The sequence below is a fragment of the Sinocyclocheilus rhinocerous genome, unplaced genomic scaffold (assembly GCF_001515625.1).
Source record: "Sinocyclocheilus rhinocerous isolate Xijiao unplaced genomic scaffold, SAMN03320098_v1.1 scaffold72, whole genome shotgun sequence".
Lineage (NCBI taxonomy): Eukaryota > Metazoa > Chordata > Actinopteri > Cypriniformes > Cyprinidae > Sinocyclocheilus > Sinocyclocheilus rhinocerous.
In genome coordinates, this window is record NW_015628351.1 from 826,497 (window position 1) to 841,997 (window position 15,501).

The 15,501-nt window shown below is 36.3% G+C and overlaps 1 protein-coding gene across 2 annotated transcripts; it reads right to left on the minus strand.

Annotated features, from left to right (window-relative positions):
• Window positions 1-541: 541 nt before the first annotated feature.
• On the minus strand, window positions 542-15,236 carry LOC107737525 (rho GTPase-activating protein 4-like). 2 transcript variants are annotated; one of them, XM_016549023.1, is made up of 24 exons: window positions 14,892-15,236; window positions 12,385-12,462; window positions 11,800-11,971; window positions 10,698-10,860; window positions 10,410-10,472; window positions 10,155-10,283; window positions 9,032-9,160; window positions 8,727-8,948; window positions 8,354-8,455; window positions 8,008-8,196; window positions 6,460-6,544; window positions 6,344-6,371; window positions 6,125-6,221; window positions 5,978-6,038; window positions 5,806-5,883; window positions 5,597-5,725; window positions 3,924-4,029; window positions 3,616-3,840; window positions 3,390-3,454; window positions 3,140-3,308; window positions 2,567-2,665; window positions 1,447-1,578; window positions 1,278-1,344; window positions 542-1,189 (listed from the first exon to the last, which is right to left on the minus strand). In XM_016549023.1, the coding sequence occupies exons 2-24, from the start codon at window positions 12,449-12,451 to the stop codon at window positions 1,016-1,018; spliced, it is 2,751 nt and encodes a 916-aa protein (XP_016404509.1). In that variant the 5' UTR covers window positions 12,452-12,462; window positions 14,892-15,236; the 3' UTR covers window positions 542-1,015. The 2 variants fall into 2 exon arrangements, with proteins under 2 accessions (XP_016404509.1, XP_016404508.1); XM_016549022.1 differs by having other exon boundaries at window positions 12,385-12,475.
• Window positions 15,237-15,501: the final 265 nt, after the last annotated feature.

Here is a 15,501-nt window from a genome sequence, read left to right on the forward strand (position 1 = left end):
TTTACACTACCATTGAGAAATTTTAACCAAACTATGTTACAGACTTTTCATTAAGACCCTAAAAAATATCAACTTGTGGAAAATGGGCATCCTATGACCCCTTTAATATTAACACTGGGCACTGTGGTACCGCAAAATGATTCACATATAAGCGCATCAATAAAGACTTAACAGGCTGTAATACAGTGTACATTTTTATATAAAAATAACAAAATGTTATCAATGGGACAGTGCAAAAAATCTGAATTTAAAACCATGAATTTACATCACCCAAATACACTTTCAGAAATCTAGAATAATGATTTACATTTTAGAGTTGTCGGAACGGATTTCACGGGAAATTGCGTACATAGGCCTACCACATTCGCAAGTCAAGTCAAGTCAAGTCACCTTTATTTATATAGCGCTTTTAACAATACAGATTGTGTCAAAGCAACTGAACAGAGAAAACGAAACTACTTTGTTTGGCCTTCAAAAAGGATGATATCTGCTTCGTCATGCCTGGAGCTGATCCGTGCTGGTCACTGAGGAAATAGTGCTAATGAGAAAACTTGATCATCGATTGTTCACATGTTTTATACACTTCTGGACACTTTTTTTGTTTTATGGTTTAAAGAGATTGTCACAATATCTCAGGACTGTTAGTTATATCTTTTCAGTTGGAGGTGTGGTGCTGTGTGGCATTTTACATTTCTTACACAGTTTTCACATTATAAATGAAAAATAATTATCAAATTAAAAATATAAAGTAAAAAAAACAGTTGCTTGTTACAACAAAGTGTCTTAAGAAAATTAAAATGGCAACTTAATGTACATACTATTACTGTCACAACACACATTTAAATCTAAAAAATTTACATATTGAATGAAAAGTGCCTCTTAAACCCACCTTTTTAAACTGTACAAAAAAAAAACCATAAACAGAAAATGCAGCTCTCACTCAAACTGATGTTTCACCTACATTTTCTTGTGTTTCTGACTTTGGTTAAACAGTTTTCCCCTTGTTCTTTTTTATTTAGTCTGTATGGTTAGCTGATCTAAATAAACCCTTTCCTTTCCATCCTGATCCTTTGTTTGGAGGCGTTTGCACAGAGGAGGTGATCTCTGAGGATGCAGATGTGTTTTGATCTGGGGAAGATTGGCGAATGAGGAGCTCCTTAAACACTGAGTGCATCATGTGATGCACATCCTGCAAGATAGTATTGCCAAAAATACAATTTAATAAAGGGAGGGCGGAGAACTCACTAGGATTATAAATGAGATTTAAATGTCCTGACCTTATCCACTTCTGTTGAGTATTCCTCTCCGCTTCCTCCATCGGCAGTGGATCGTCTCATTTGAGGGCTGTGAAAGTTATAAATTTACCGATTTTGACATTATTCTGTAGATAATAATCTGTGATATTAAAATCTCTGTAAAAAGCAAGTAAACAGTCTAATTACACACTCAAATGTTTTCCGCAGAGCTCCTGGAGAATTTCCTGGCTGTGCATATTGTCCTGTGGGTATTTGTAACGAAACCTTTCCAGAAGTGACATGACTTGGCCCGACTCCCGCTTTGTCACTTGTGACCTTGAGCCTGGAAAAAGAATACAGACAGAATGATTAAGTTTAGCTAGTTGCTGAGTCATTGGTCATCATTATGCAGTAAGACTGAAGTTCTATTCTTTGATCATCATTATGTAGTAAGAATGGGGTTCACATAAAGTTCACTTAGATTACATGCTTGTTTCTTTCCTGTTTTAAATGGACAGTGTACAAGTCACATGCTAAACAGAATAGATTACAATTAGGTTCCAGAAGTAAAAATTTTCACATTCATTTTCTCCACATTTCTCTATGATTTGTAACACTAAATTAAAAACTTTTAAAGACGACCTACTATGAGCTATGAGGTTATTAATCTATGGTATATGCTTTTGTTTAAGCCAGTATACATTATTTCAACTTATTTTTTAAACAATTGTATTCAACAGCTGATTCCCTGGTGAAAAACTACAATACCCCTGATTCTGCAAAAAATCTCCACCAATCAGAAAATTGAAACAATCAAATTGTGCCAAATCAATAAATCAAACTCCCTACACTCTCAAACTACTTAAATGTTTATCTACTATATTTGCATATTTTGCAATAAACATAATATGTATTGTTCATATATACATAATAAATATATTTTTAATTGGATTGTCATTCACAATGCTTCATGGGATTGTAGTTATTTCCCTCATTAAAGCCATTAAGTTCACAGTCTTGTACCTTTGTCTTTTTGTTTGATTTTACAAATACTTTTTTTTTTAAATCAGAGTTTGTAATGTTGTAATTCACCTCACAGCTGGCTTATAACGCTTTAACAAAGACTTTAAAAATCCCTAAGGTAAAAAGGAATAGAAAAACCAAGGAATCAAGGCCACTGAAAAAGTGGATGGCACTTTGGCACTCTGTATAATAAAGCCTTTTTAAGAATAACTACCATGTGGTTGTACTAGGACAAAAAAACTCCACATGGTTCTATAGTTCATATCTTTACATTCGGCAGTTCTCATGAAACAATCGGAGTGCTTTACCGTGTACTTTGCTCTGCTTTCTGCTCTTCCTCTGTCTGCTGTCTGCCACTGCTGGATTTCAAAGTTTCCTTCCCCTTCTGATCTTGGCCTCCATCCATGCTAACCAACATAGAGGGAGAGGATTGAGAAGTGTTAGGACACTCCAGTCTGCGGTTGGTAGTAACTGATTGTGGCATTGACTCAATAGTGATGCAATTCCTGAGTCACATTTTATTAGTATTTTAAATCAATAAGTCCTCTAAATGCCTTTAATTTGTATAACACCCAATACAATAATGAAACTCAAAAAGACAATGACATAAATGGGTGTATAAATGCATTGATTATGGACAATCAAGCAAAAAAAGAAGTGAAATCAATAAGCAGTTTCCTCAGCTGACCATTTGCAAAGGTCTGCCCCCTTGGTTACTGTTGTTCATTCAGACAAGCTTTACAGAATGTCCCATATGAATTTTAGTAAAATGTGCTCATATATTTATCGTACATTATACTTATAAGAAGTGTAGCACTGCAAAGCATTTTATCTGCCATTTTTCTTTTATGAATGTGGCTATCCAAGAGATGAAAACCTACCACGACACACTGATATATTTATTTGGGATGAGACCTTTTGTCCCATTAGCCTCCCCTCTCCACCAATCAGAGGAGGCTTTGCTGTGTAGGATGAGACGGTCTCCGTGTTTAAAGGACAGCTCAGATGAAGAACGACCTGTGTAGTCGAACAAGGCTACTCCCTGCAGCCCTGTACATCAAAACAGACCAAAAGGAATTAGTTTAAGTTCTGCTAGTCCAAATATTGATAAGTAAAGCATGTCAACTGTACCGTCTTTTGCTTCTTTCATTTGCGATTGCTCTGATTCTCCATCTCCTTCCTCTGCTACAGCCTCACTGTAGACATGAGAAATATCAAGTCACGTTAATTTTATTTGTATAACGCTTTTCACAATACACATCATTTCAAAGCAGCTTTACCAACAATCATGTTTATGTTAGCACATATTCTTAGTATGTATGTACAGTACACGACAAAGACGGAGCTTAATTCTTACCAGTCGTCTTCTTCTAATGTCATGCACTTTTCATACACTGGCCCAGGCAATTCATTCTGGCTAGGGAAGATGCTCTCGTGTTGGATAATGATGCTCTTGACCAGTGAGTTGATGCGCTGAAGCTCTGCTGCATCGGCGTTGTTTGGCCCCCTCACCAGACTGGGACCAAAACACACTGCCAGGTTATAGGGCTGCATCATATTCTCGTCACTGTACTGGGAGACACTTTAGACACACGTACAAACATTCAGATGTGGGTTTTTGTGATTGATAAAGGGCAAAATCCAATGACACCTTATAATACTTACTGGTGAAGGAATGCAAAAAGATATCTCATTACAATGATGAGCGTGGTAGGATATGAGGAGATGACACACTTCAGCTGTGATACCTTTTTTGTCTCGTCATCTATTTCTGTAAGGGAAGTAAAGTTAAAGACTGCATAAAATTAGATCATTGCTGTTACGACTTGAAGATGACAAAAATAAACTTTTAGCAGATATGCATTTAAAATGGTCAGCCTTTTTCTTTGACCAAAAATATTGACTTTTGTCCAATAAAATGCTCTCTAAAATAAGAATCAACAACCAATAGGCAATAGCTAAATCAATAATGGCAAAATCAGTCATATTTCGAAAAATAAAGGTAGTCGTACTTAAAATAAAAATAAGTATAAAATATTACTAGCAATATATATTCACAATACATTTTTGGCGCTTAAAAAAAAATTATATTAAAAAAAATATTTTTCTATTCTTTTCCAGTATGGAAAACAAAGAATGATTTATAATTATTGAAAAGTTTTTTTTATGTAACTACCAATCAAAAGCTTGTTGTCGGTAAGATTTTTTTCTTATGCTCACCAAGGCTGCATGTATTATAAATATACAGTAAAAACAGTAACATTGTGAAATATTATTTCAATTTAAAATAACTGTTTTCTATTTTAATATAATTTAAAATATATTTTTTTCAAAAGCTGATCCTTCAGAAATCATTCTAATATGCCGATTTGCTGCTCAAGAAACCTTTCTTATTATCAATGTTGAAAACAGATGTTCTACTTAATATTTTTATGAATTTTTTTCATTGATGAATAGAAGCAACAATTAAAATTTGAAATAGAAATCTTTTGTAACATTATACATGTCTTTACTGTCACTTTTGATCAATTTAATGCATCCTTGCCAAATAAACATTAATTTGTTAAAAATAAATCTTAGTCTCATAAAATCTAAAGGTAATGTACGCCATAAAGCAATTTTTAAGCAGGCACTGAATAGATGTAAACTAAAGCCTACTGGCTAACTAAAAGGATCACCGGATCGGCTTTCACCGTGGACGAAGCGGAGTCCAGCCCGGGGTCGTCACATGTGGTTGCCGCAAGCCCTCCGGATGCGCCTTCGTCGAATCCGCCGGCCGCACTGTTCTCAAGCCCGCCGTCTCTGCTCACTCTAGGCCTCTGCTCACTCTAGCCCGTCGTGTGTGACGCTGTGTTTCGATTTAAAATATATTTTTTTCAAAAGCTGATCCTTCAGAAATCATTCTAATATGCCGATTTGCTGCTCAAGAAACCTTTCTTATTATCAATGTTGAAAACAGATGTTCTACTTAATATTTTTATGAATTTTTTTCATTGATGAATAGAAGCAACAATTAAAATTTGAAATAGAAATCTTTTGTAACATTATACATGTCTTTACTGTCACTTTTGATCAATTTAATGCATCCTTGCCAAATAAACATTAATTTGTTAAAAATAAATCTTAGTCTCATAAAATCTAAAGGTAATGTACGCCATAAAGCAATTTTTAAGCAGGCACTGAATAGATGTAAACTAAAGCCTACTGGCTAACTAAAAATCAGCCTTGCAATATGTCCTGCCCAAACTTCCTGTTTAAATAGAAAATCTTATCACAGGAAAGATAACATACACACAGTCAACATAAAAGCACATACTAGTGTGGTAAAATGCTCTTACGCCCACATTCCATCAGCTGCTCATAACTGTCCTCAGGAAACAGGGGTTTCTCTAGTCCTCTAAAATAAAGTTTCAGCACTCCAGCCACAGAGTCCATGTCACACCCCACATCAGCGAGTGGGTCATCGCCTACGAATTAATACGCAAATCACAGCCTATTACTAATGCTCAGAGAAAGGGAGGAGAATATCATCACCCAATGCACATACCTTTCTCAAACGCATCCTTCAGCTGAATCACCACCATCTGAGATCCTGGCACTCTGAACAATCCCTCATGATGTAAACCTTACCAGAGAAAAAACAGTGAATAGCTTAGAAAACCAATGATTAATATGGAAAGAATGGTAGAAAGAGGCATTATCTACTGACTTAGATTTACCATTGAGGTTGATGAACCGAATGCAGCTCTCCACCACTGCAGGAATGAGCTGTCCCGATGCCTAATGGGGAGGAAACACAGAGTGAGTCAGTTGCCTTCAACTGTTTTGAGTGAATCCAGAACACTTCCTGAATCAGAGAAATTTACTTGGATGTATGATAGTAGATCCCCATTGAAAAGCTTCTGGCTGATCTGGGCACCAGGGTAACTTTTTTTGTGACGCACAGATCTTTTGGAGCGTGTTCTAAATAAACAGAAATGTTTAATTATAGTCATCACTGCTCTTGTTACCCCAATAAAATGTAGGAATATCGCCAAATGTTTTGACATAGAAAATATATCTATTTTAAGCCTTAGTTTCCTTACCTGGAATGGTTACTGGCACCACTTTCAGCTGATAAGAAAAAGAACCAGGAGAACAAAATTGAAGACATTTTTTTTCATTGCAACAATTTCTGTAAAAATAGGAGACATTATTCCACCTTTCTGAATGGCAACCTTAAGCAGGTCATGTTTGGCCTCCAGTTTTGATATTAAATAGCTGTTACATAGATGGTCCCTGACTTTCTGCAATATAAAGTCACATGAAATAGAAAATGTCAGACAAAAACAGCAATAGAGATACTACTACTACTTCTACTACTGACTATATAAATATATAAACATTATAAAAATATAATAGTTAACATATTATTATTATTTGTTTAATTTTAATAATATATATATTCTCAATGGAGATCAAAATTAGAGAACAATCTATAAATACTTGTTTTTTTTCTGAAATATTGTTACTCTTCATATCTCAAAATTTGAAGGAATATTAGCTGTAGGTATACCACTGTTCCACTAACATGTGACATGTACAACTCTCAGAAATTAGTAGGAAGTGTAGAGGCCTTTGCTTTAAATGACTTCAGCACATCTGCGGCCGCAGGACACAAGTAGTTTCTCACACTGCTCTGGTGTGATCTTGCTCCGCTCTTCTTCTAGTCTCTTATAGTTTGGTGACTGTAGTGGGTTTCTTAGCCATAATTTTGTCACCAAGGATTTTCCAGAGATTTTGAGTCAGGTTTAGATCAGGACTCTGGGCCGGCCATTCCATTATTTCAGTGTTCTTAGCTTCAAGGAACTGCTTTACCCGTTTTGCAGTGATGCTTGCAGGGAAGGAACTGCATGCTGCTGCAGGAGGTTCTGATAAAAATTTGCATTCACTCTGCAATGTAGCTGTAAAAGAGGCCCAACGCCTGCTGCAGAAAACATCCCCCAAACCATGACACTTCCTCCTCCACCTTCCGCTGACTTCTCTATGCACTTGGGCTTCAGTCTTTCCCCAGTTTGACATTGGCAAGCAATTCCAGCTGCAGTGCTGAACCAGTTCCCCATTGAGATTCTCCATATTGTACTGTCTTCTCATTCATTTGCCTTACGTGGACAACCAGCCTTTTTAGGTGACTTGAATGAATTAGTGTCATTGTAAACCTGCAATATTCGAGAAATCCCAGATTTGGAATGACCAACTTCTCTTGCAATGGCTGAAAAGGTCATCCCTTTGGCCTTCGTCTGAACATCCTCCTGTCACAGGTTTTCAGTCATTTTAGAGCACTAGGTGCCAGATTAACACCAATAACTTGTAGGTATCTGTAAGTGTTCTCTGGTTTTGGAATGTTCTTTTTCAAATATCTCATTTCAGTTTTTTGTACTGTGCATCAGAATACAATTAATTTATGAAATATGCTTAAAAATGACCCTTCTACTTGTGTTGGGAAAACTTCAAACAGGACTAAGCAGTGACCTTGAAATTTAGGAAATTGTAGGTTCTCTAGTTTTGATCTCCGCTGTATATATCTATTTATATCTATTATCTATATATATTATGTTGACAAGCATTTTTAAAAAAGGAAACCACAATGCATTTTTTTTCTGGATTCTTTGATGAATAGAAAGTTTAAAACAACAGAATTTAAAAATGTCATTTAATATATTAAATATTTAGTAATAATAATAATTTATAAAAAAAAAATTATGATTACCGAGAAGTACAAAATCTCAGTGTCCGGAAGGCTGGCTCTACGTTTCAGCTGATAGGTCTTACTGACTGATATATCACTGTTCCCCTCTGGTGATGATGAGCAACTAGGAAAGTCTGGGGTAGATCCAAAGGTGTCCTCGACAATACCATCCAACATGGAAGACTGAGCTGACTGAAGTAATTTGCCAGACTGCAATAAATTGTATGCATATTCATGTTTAGACAAACAGACTCGTTAGATTTATAATGAGTACACAAAGATACAGCATTCATTCCTCCAAATATCCCTACATCTATCCTATTTTTTTAGTAGTAGTGCCGCATGTGATGCTTTGGGGTTTGTGTACCTCCTCAACATCTGTGGTGACTGAAGACAGCCTGGACTGCAGCTGCTGGAAGCGAGTCACCAGCTCGCCCATCATCTCACACTTTGCCGACACCTCAACCACCTGAAAGAGGATACATACAGTATTGGGGAAAGTTACTTTTAAAAGTAATGCATTACAATATTGCATTACTCCATAAAAAAAGTAACTAATTACGTTACTTAGTTACTTTTTATGGAAAGTAATGCGTTACGTTACTTTTGCGTTACTTTTTAAATCTGGACAGGGCTTATTACGTAACTCGCGTTACTTGTAATGAGTTACCCCCAACACTGCATACAAAAGCAACCACACATTTCTCCACTTATACAGACACATTTGATCAACCTGGTACCTGGTCGCCTTCGTAGGGTTGGTACTGAAAGCGGAGGGGCAGGCAAAAGGCTGAGATGTTGGCCTGCATGAGAGTGTCTCTGTCCTGGTTCTGGTTCAGTTCTGACACAGTTGTGTCCAGTTGCTGCATCCCAGTGCTCAAGTTCTGCTGGGCCCATTGGCGACTGGCCAGGTAAAAACGAAACACCTTGGATATGGACTGGTGGTAACCCAGATCACAGCACTGAGAGAGCATGCAATGAGAGGTTGAGTTAAACCTGCTCAGTATTGAAACCGGATTATATAGGCTGAATGTAATGAACTCACATCTATGAGAGTGGAGAGATCCTGAAGGTAATATTTGTTCATGCATGCATTTGCCGCAGCTAAGTTGAGGAGGTAGTCATTGCGTGCTTTTGTGCTCTTTAGCTGAATCTCCTGAACTTTACTTTGCCTCTGTGCACACATAAAGTGGTGAGATGTAACCTCAGATGTTACTGGAACAATCACTTATCCACACACATTCAGTGAGTCACACGTCAAATCATACAAGATGACCACAATAACCAAACGCTATGATCTATTGTCTGCCAATCATATGCAGCGAACACTTGCCCCACTGCACAGTGGAAGATGCAGCACGTTCTTGCAAGTAAAACACTATAACAGTGTCTTTTGCATCCTTTGATTCTGTCACCAGTCAATTTTTTTTTTGTGGCATAATGTTGATTAACATAATTTTGACACATTCGTAATGTTCTTTAAACACACCATCAACAAAATAATAACATAGGAATGAAATAACTATAATGAGGAAATGAATTCATAATTTGTGGCCACAATTTCGTGTTTTATTCTAATTCACGGTTTCCACAATATCATTGAGCAGAACAACTTTTCAACTCTTTTTTTAACATTGATAATAACAAGAAATGTTAAATATTGAGCACCAAATCAGAATATTATAATGATTTCTGAAGGATCATGTGACACTGAAGACTGGAATAATGGCTGCAAAAAATTTGGCTTTGCCATCACAGGAATAAATTACACTTTAAAATACAGTGAAATAGAAAACAATTATTTTAAATTGTATAATAATAATATTTCACAAAATTCCTTTTTTCTTACTTTATTTTTGATTAAATGCATAAGTGAGTATAAGAAATAGTGACTTCTTTCAAAAACTTTATAACCTAACCTAGCTTTTGAATGGTAATATATTAAATTTAAAGCGCGCGCGCGCGAGAGAGAGAGAGAGAGAGAGAGAGAGAGAGAGAGAGAATTATATAATATGTGGGAAATTCTCTCTCTCTTTTTTTTTTTGGGGTAATCAACATTATGCCACAAGTTGATTGAGCTTAACTTGTACTAAACCTTAAATATATCTTAATTATAACCATTTCATTCACAACTATTTCATATTTAGGTATTAAAAAGGGAGATATACTTTCTCTATTTGTCTTTCCATCTTTTTAGAAGCACTTTGCTTCTGCTTTTCCTCCAGTCTGACTGCCTCCTTTAGTTTGCTTTCTGCAGACAGGAACTCGGTGTAGTATTGGGAATATGTCTTCAAGGCCTGGTTTTCAACAAAAATAGGAATGAGGTTTGCAGTGACATTTTACAATCTATTAAACGCAAGTAAAAAGAAAGAAAAATGAAAGAAAAATGTGGCTCGATGAGAGGAATGTGGGGTTAAGCTCACCGTATGAAGTTCTGTGGTAACCTTCAGAAGTCCATCCTGTAACTGGGTGCAAATGTCTCTGCTCTGAAAATATAAATGATAATTTTAGCAACTTTGTATTACAATGTCAGGCGAGTGGCAGGTGACTATGTCAAATGTGTTTCTGTGCACTGTCTGCAAAGTGTCAGTGCAAAGGAAGCCACATGTTTATACGGGGGCATGTTTGCTCCTTCAAGTGTGTGGGTGTTTGTTTTTGCAAATGTGGAAGGATATGAAAATGTGTGTGTGAGTGAGATGGTGGGTGTGTACCCGTTTGGCCAGGCGTTGGGCATGTTCAACACAGTGTGAAAGCTGTTGAGGCAGAGTGTTGCTGTAGCTGTCACTCAAGAAACTGTGATCTCTGCTCTCCTGACGTGTTTGCATCAACAACACCTGCCAGCAGTTAACCACTGACTGATGGCTGGGCTCCTTCCTGAGGGGCATAGAAACAGAGAGATATAAAGTTCCTGGTAAGCAACAGATACATAGCTATATATAAACAGCAGTTTTTTTCCTAAAACCAAATATATACACTACTGTTTAAAGTTTGAGTTCAGTAAGATTTTTTTTTAAAGAAATTAATTGTTTTATTGAGAAAGGATGCATTAAATTGCTCAAAGTGACAGAAAAATCATTTATAATGTTACAAAAGGTTTGTAATTCAAATAAATGCTGGAGTAATGGCACTGGAATAAAGTGCATTTTAAAATAAATTTCAACAGAAAAAAGTTACTTTAAATTGTAATAATAATTCACAAAATCACTAATTGTACTGTATTTTTAAACAAATAAATGCAGCCTTGGTGAACATATAAGATTTCTGTCAAAAACATTTAGTAACACTTTACAATAATTTGTTAAAATTGGCTAATGCATTAACTAACAATTAGCAATACAATTGTTACGGTATTTTTTAAATTGTTAGTTAATAAAAATGCAACCATTTATTCTTAGTTCAGGTACATTAAACAATATTAACAGATACAACTTTTGATTTTAATAATGTATTACTAGATGTTGAAATTAACATTAACTAAGATTAACAAATGCTTTAAAAGTATTTTTCATTGTTAATATTAACTAATGTAAGCTAAGTTAACAAATTGAACCTTATTGTTAAGTGGTACCAAACTTTCTAACCGACCCCAAACTTTTGATAGGTAGTATATATAGAATTATATATATAATATGCTATTGTGCCATTTTTGCTTGCTATGTTTGGGGTATCTTTCTTTAAAATAAATTGCTTTTTAAGGGTGGCATAAGTGGCCACTTTTTTTTTTTTTTTTACTGTATATACAGATTCTTCACAGGTTAAGAACAGTTTTTCATGCATTAATGGTGATTTTTTTTTTTTTTTTCATATCCTCACTTCCTGGTTCTGGAGGAGAACCTGTCACACAGTTTGTCCAGTGAGCGGGCGTACTCCCCCTCAATCTCGCCTCGTCTGCGCAAAAAATCGATCAGATCTTGGAACACCTGAGTCTTCTGCTCCACCTGACCGTCAAATATCCTCAACTGCTCCGCCAGCTGCAAACGCACCTCTAGTGGAGAGAAAGAGAGAGCGTGCGATTATATTTCTACAGTTCCTCTCTGTTAATCTGTTTCATTTGACAGGTGTCAAATAACAGTTAACTGGAACATGTTGACTTCACAAAGTTTAACAAGACGGATGGCGATAGATAGATAGATAGATAGATAGATAGATAGATTTCAACATTTACAAATTGTATCTGTTAATATTATTTAATGTACCTGAGCTAACATGAACTAAGTATGAGCAGTTGTATTTTCATTAACTAATGTCAACACAGATTAATAAATTGGTTATCTGTGATTTTGGAAGCACATACAAAACTTGCAACAGAACGAAATTGGAAAGGAATCAGTTTTGGCTTCCATTGCTTTCCATTGCTCAGAAATCTTAAAGGGTATTCAGTGTTAGGACGTCCGTTACCTTTAATCTGTGTATCATAGTCCGCTGTCCCCACTCTGTCCCTCCTCAGTTTGACATGGGACGACATTGTAGCTCCAGCTAAGTGAATGAACAGAAGCCATGTAGAAGTTTAAAGAATATACTTGAAAAAGATTTTCATTAGCACTTCATGCTTTTAATTTTATATTTTGACCCATTTTGACCAATCTATATGACCCACAGAAATTAGAAACATGTACATTGACTTTTAATGCAGACTTTACATTCATATTATTATTTTATCCATTTTAGTGCCAAGATCAATCAAGGTCAAACTCATACTCAGATTTCTTTGGCTTTAAGTTCATTTGGACTATAACAATAACTCAACTTGATTAGTACACCTACAATACCACAAGTCCTGAGGCAATCAACCATTGTGTACAATAATTAATTTGCAGTCTAGAAGACTATAAACACTCTCATCATTTAACATCATATAAAATGCCTTGTATAATATATTCAGATTCAAAAGAAATTGAGAATAAGCATATATATACATAGACAGTAGGGAAATACACTGAGGTCAGACATAATACACACATTACACACATTCACCTGCTGTCTCTCAGGCTGTGACACATCCACACATATCTCGTAGCCAGTGCTGCTGTCTGTCCCTATCCTAATATTATCTTTATTTGTTCCGCTTCTGTCATGGCTGTAAAGTTCTTTATGATATTTGTGAATTTGTTCATGTATAGGTCTCTTATTGATTTAAATTGGTAATTGGTGAAGGAGAAAGTGCACCTCTGTCTCGATCTCTCCTTTCTCACATGTGAGCACACAAACTTTGCTCTCTGGGTAACCAGCTCTTTTTGTGTCTGCCGGTCTCAATGGCTAGACTGCGCTCACTGAGCCTGTACTTGGTCAGGATCTGTGTCTGCTTTGTGTCTCGGACACTCTGGAGATATTCTTCCAATTCATAATTTGAATTTATAGTTTGATAGAGTTGTAATTTACTGTAATTTAATTTTACTTTCTTGATCCCAATGTTCCAGATATATATTTTTAGATTGTTTGATTATTCGATTTGTTTTAATGTTTGGGTAAGAGGCAATGCTGCTGCGTTTCCAAAAAGCATCGTAAGCCTAAGCTGATCGTAGCTCCATTGGGTTCAATGGGTCTACGATGTACTTAAGCTTACGATGCTTTTGGGAAACGCAGCCCTGGTCTGAGACTGGTTAGTGTTAGTAGAGTTAGTCAGGTTAAGTCTCAGAACCAGCTGACTTAGGGGACTTATTTCACAAACAAACAGTCTGGTCAGCTATCCTTGTAGGGACTCTCCATAGGCATAATGGTTTTTATACTGTACAAACCATATTTTCTATCACCCTACACCTAAACCTACCCCTCACAGGAAACTTTCTGCATTTTTACTTTCTCAAACAAAGTAATTCTGTATGATTTATAAGCTTTTGTACCCATGGGGACCTCAATTTAGGTCCCCACCGTGACACGAGTCCCCATGAGTCTGTGTGTATTCAGGTTTAAGTCCCCACCAGGATATATAAACCACACACACACACACACACACAAGGAGTGTCATCATTCAACATGTCACAGCAGTTGTTCAACAGTGACCTACAGTACAGTGGATGTACAGTGCACTTTTCAATTGTAGTGAACAAATTGCACATCTAGGGAGTCAAAAAAGGGGAAGGTAGCAGACTTCCTGTGTTAAGAGCAAATCAGACGGCAGCAGCACATTCTCACCATGAGTCATGACAACAGGCCACCCCCTAAAACTCTCTCCTTCTATCATTCTTCACAGAAACTTCCCCATTTACATCTCATGAAAGTTACTAAACATTCACCGAAATAATTGATTTCAGATCTCCAAATGTTAACAGACATATTCAGGAATTAAGCATGCATGTTTCCCAACAACAAGCCAATTTTAATCACTTTTCTTGGCATAAGATTTATCTCCATCTACTCCTGCTGGCTCAGAATAAAACTCTGTTTTTCAGAATATTATTTTCCGAGGAAGTTACTTTAGCAATATGTGTGAAAAAATATGTTTAATATGCATTATGAATTATAAAAGTAATGTATGAAAACTGATCAAATAACACATGCAAACGGACAACTACAAAATAAATTACATAAAACAACAAAATCATGCTATTTTTGTTTTTCTACACAGCAAAATCCCCAGAGTTAAATCAACTCTGCTCAGAGTACATATTGTCCCAATCTACAGAGTGTTAAAGTAACACTGAAGCCGAGTTAAAGTTAATGGGATAATTAAGCTATGAATTAATTGATGAGTGAGCATTAGTAAAGAAAACCCGCTGTTAACAATGTTGAAGATGAACAACTACTGCTCAGGCTTTTAGACATGAAAACGTATCACATAATCTTTAACAGTGGTAACTCGGCTTCAGTGTTACTTTAACACTCTGTAGATTGGGACAATATGTACTCTGAGCAGAGTTGATTTAACTCTGGGGATTTTGCTGTGTAAGTAAACCCACAACACTTACCTTAGTAATTCCAGCAGATGTTCACACTGGCATTCTCAATATATCCTCTTATACAGCTTCCACACTCCCTTAGTATCGCTTGTCCAAACCAAAGCCCTGAGAAACCGTCTTTCTATCGCACACAAGCACTGTGAGATACAGAGAAAGACAAGACCATTCTCCTCCTCCCTCACTCGGTCACTGTGTGCTGACAGTAAGTGTACTGAATACTGAGTAAAACCTCAATTCACTGGCCCCTCCTCCCTCACCGTGCTTTCTCACTTTCACAAACACTATCTTTTCAATTTGGATTCAAGCAGCCATTTATCTGACATGCTTTATTTGGAGTTATATGCCTCAGTAATGGCTATTTATTTCTGCCTGTTTAGACATCGAAAAGGCCTGATGTCTTTCTGAAAGTAAGTGGCAGTTTCCATTGAAGATCTTCCCACACAGGTCGACAATAATAAGGTCGAAACAAACATAGGTAGTGGAAAACGCTTTGATTCTGATGCATCTAAATTGATAGCTGCTTTGACCCCAAAATAAGCATTATGACCTTTCAGTTTTCCTTTAATGGAAGGAGAAGTGGCTTGTACGGATCAGATTGCATCACAGGTCATTTTTGTTC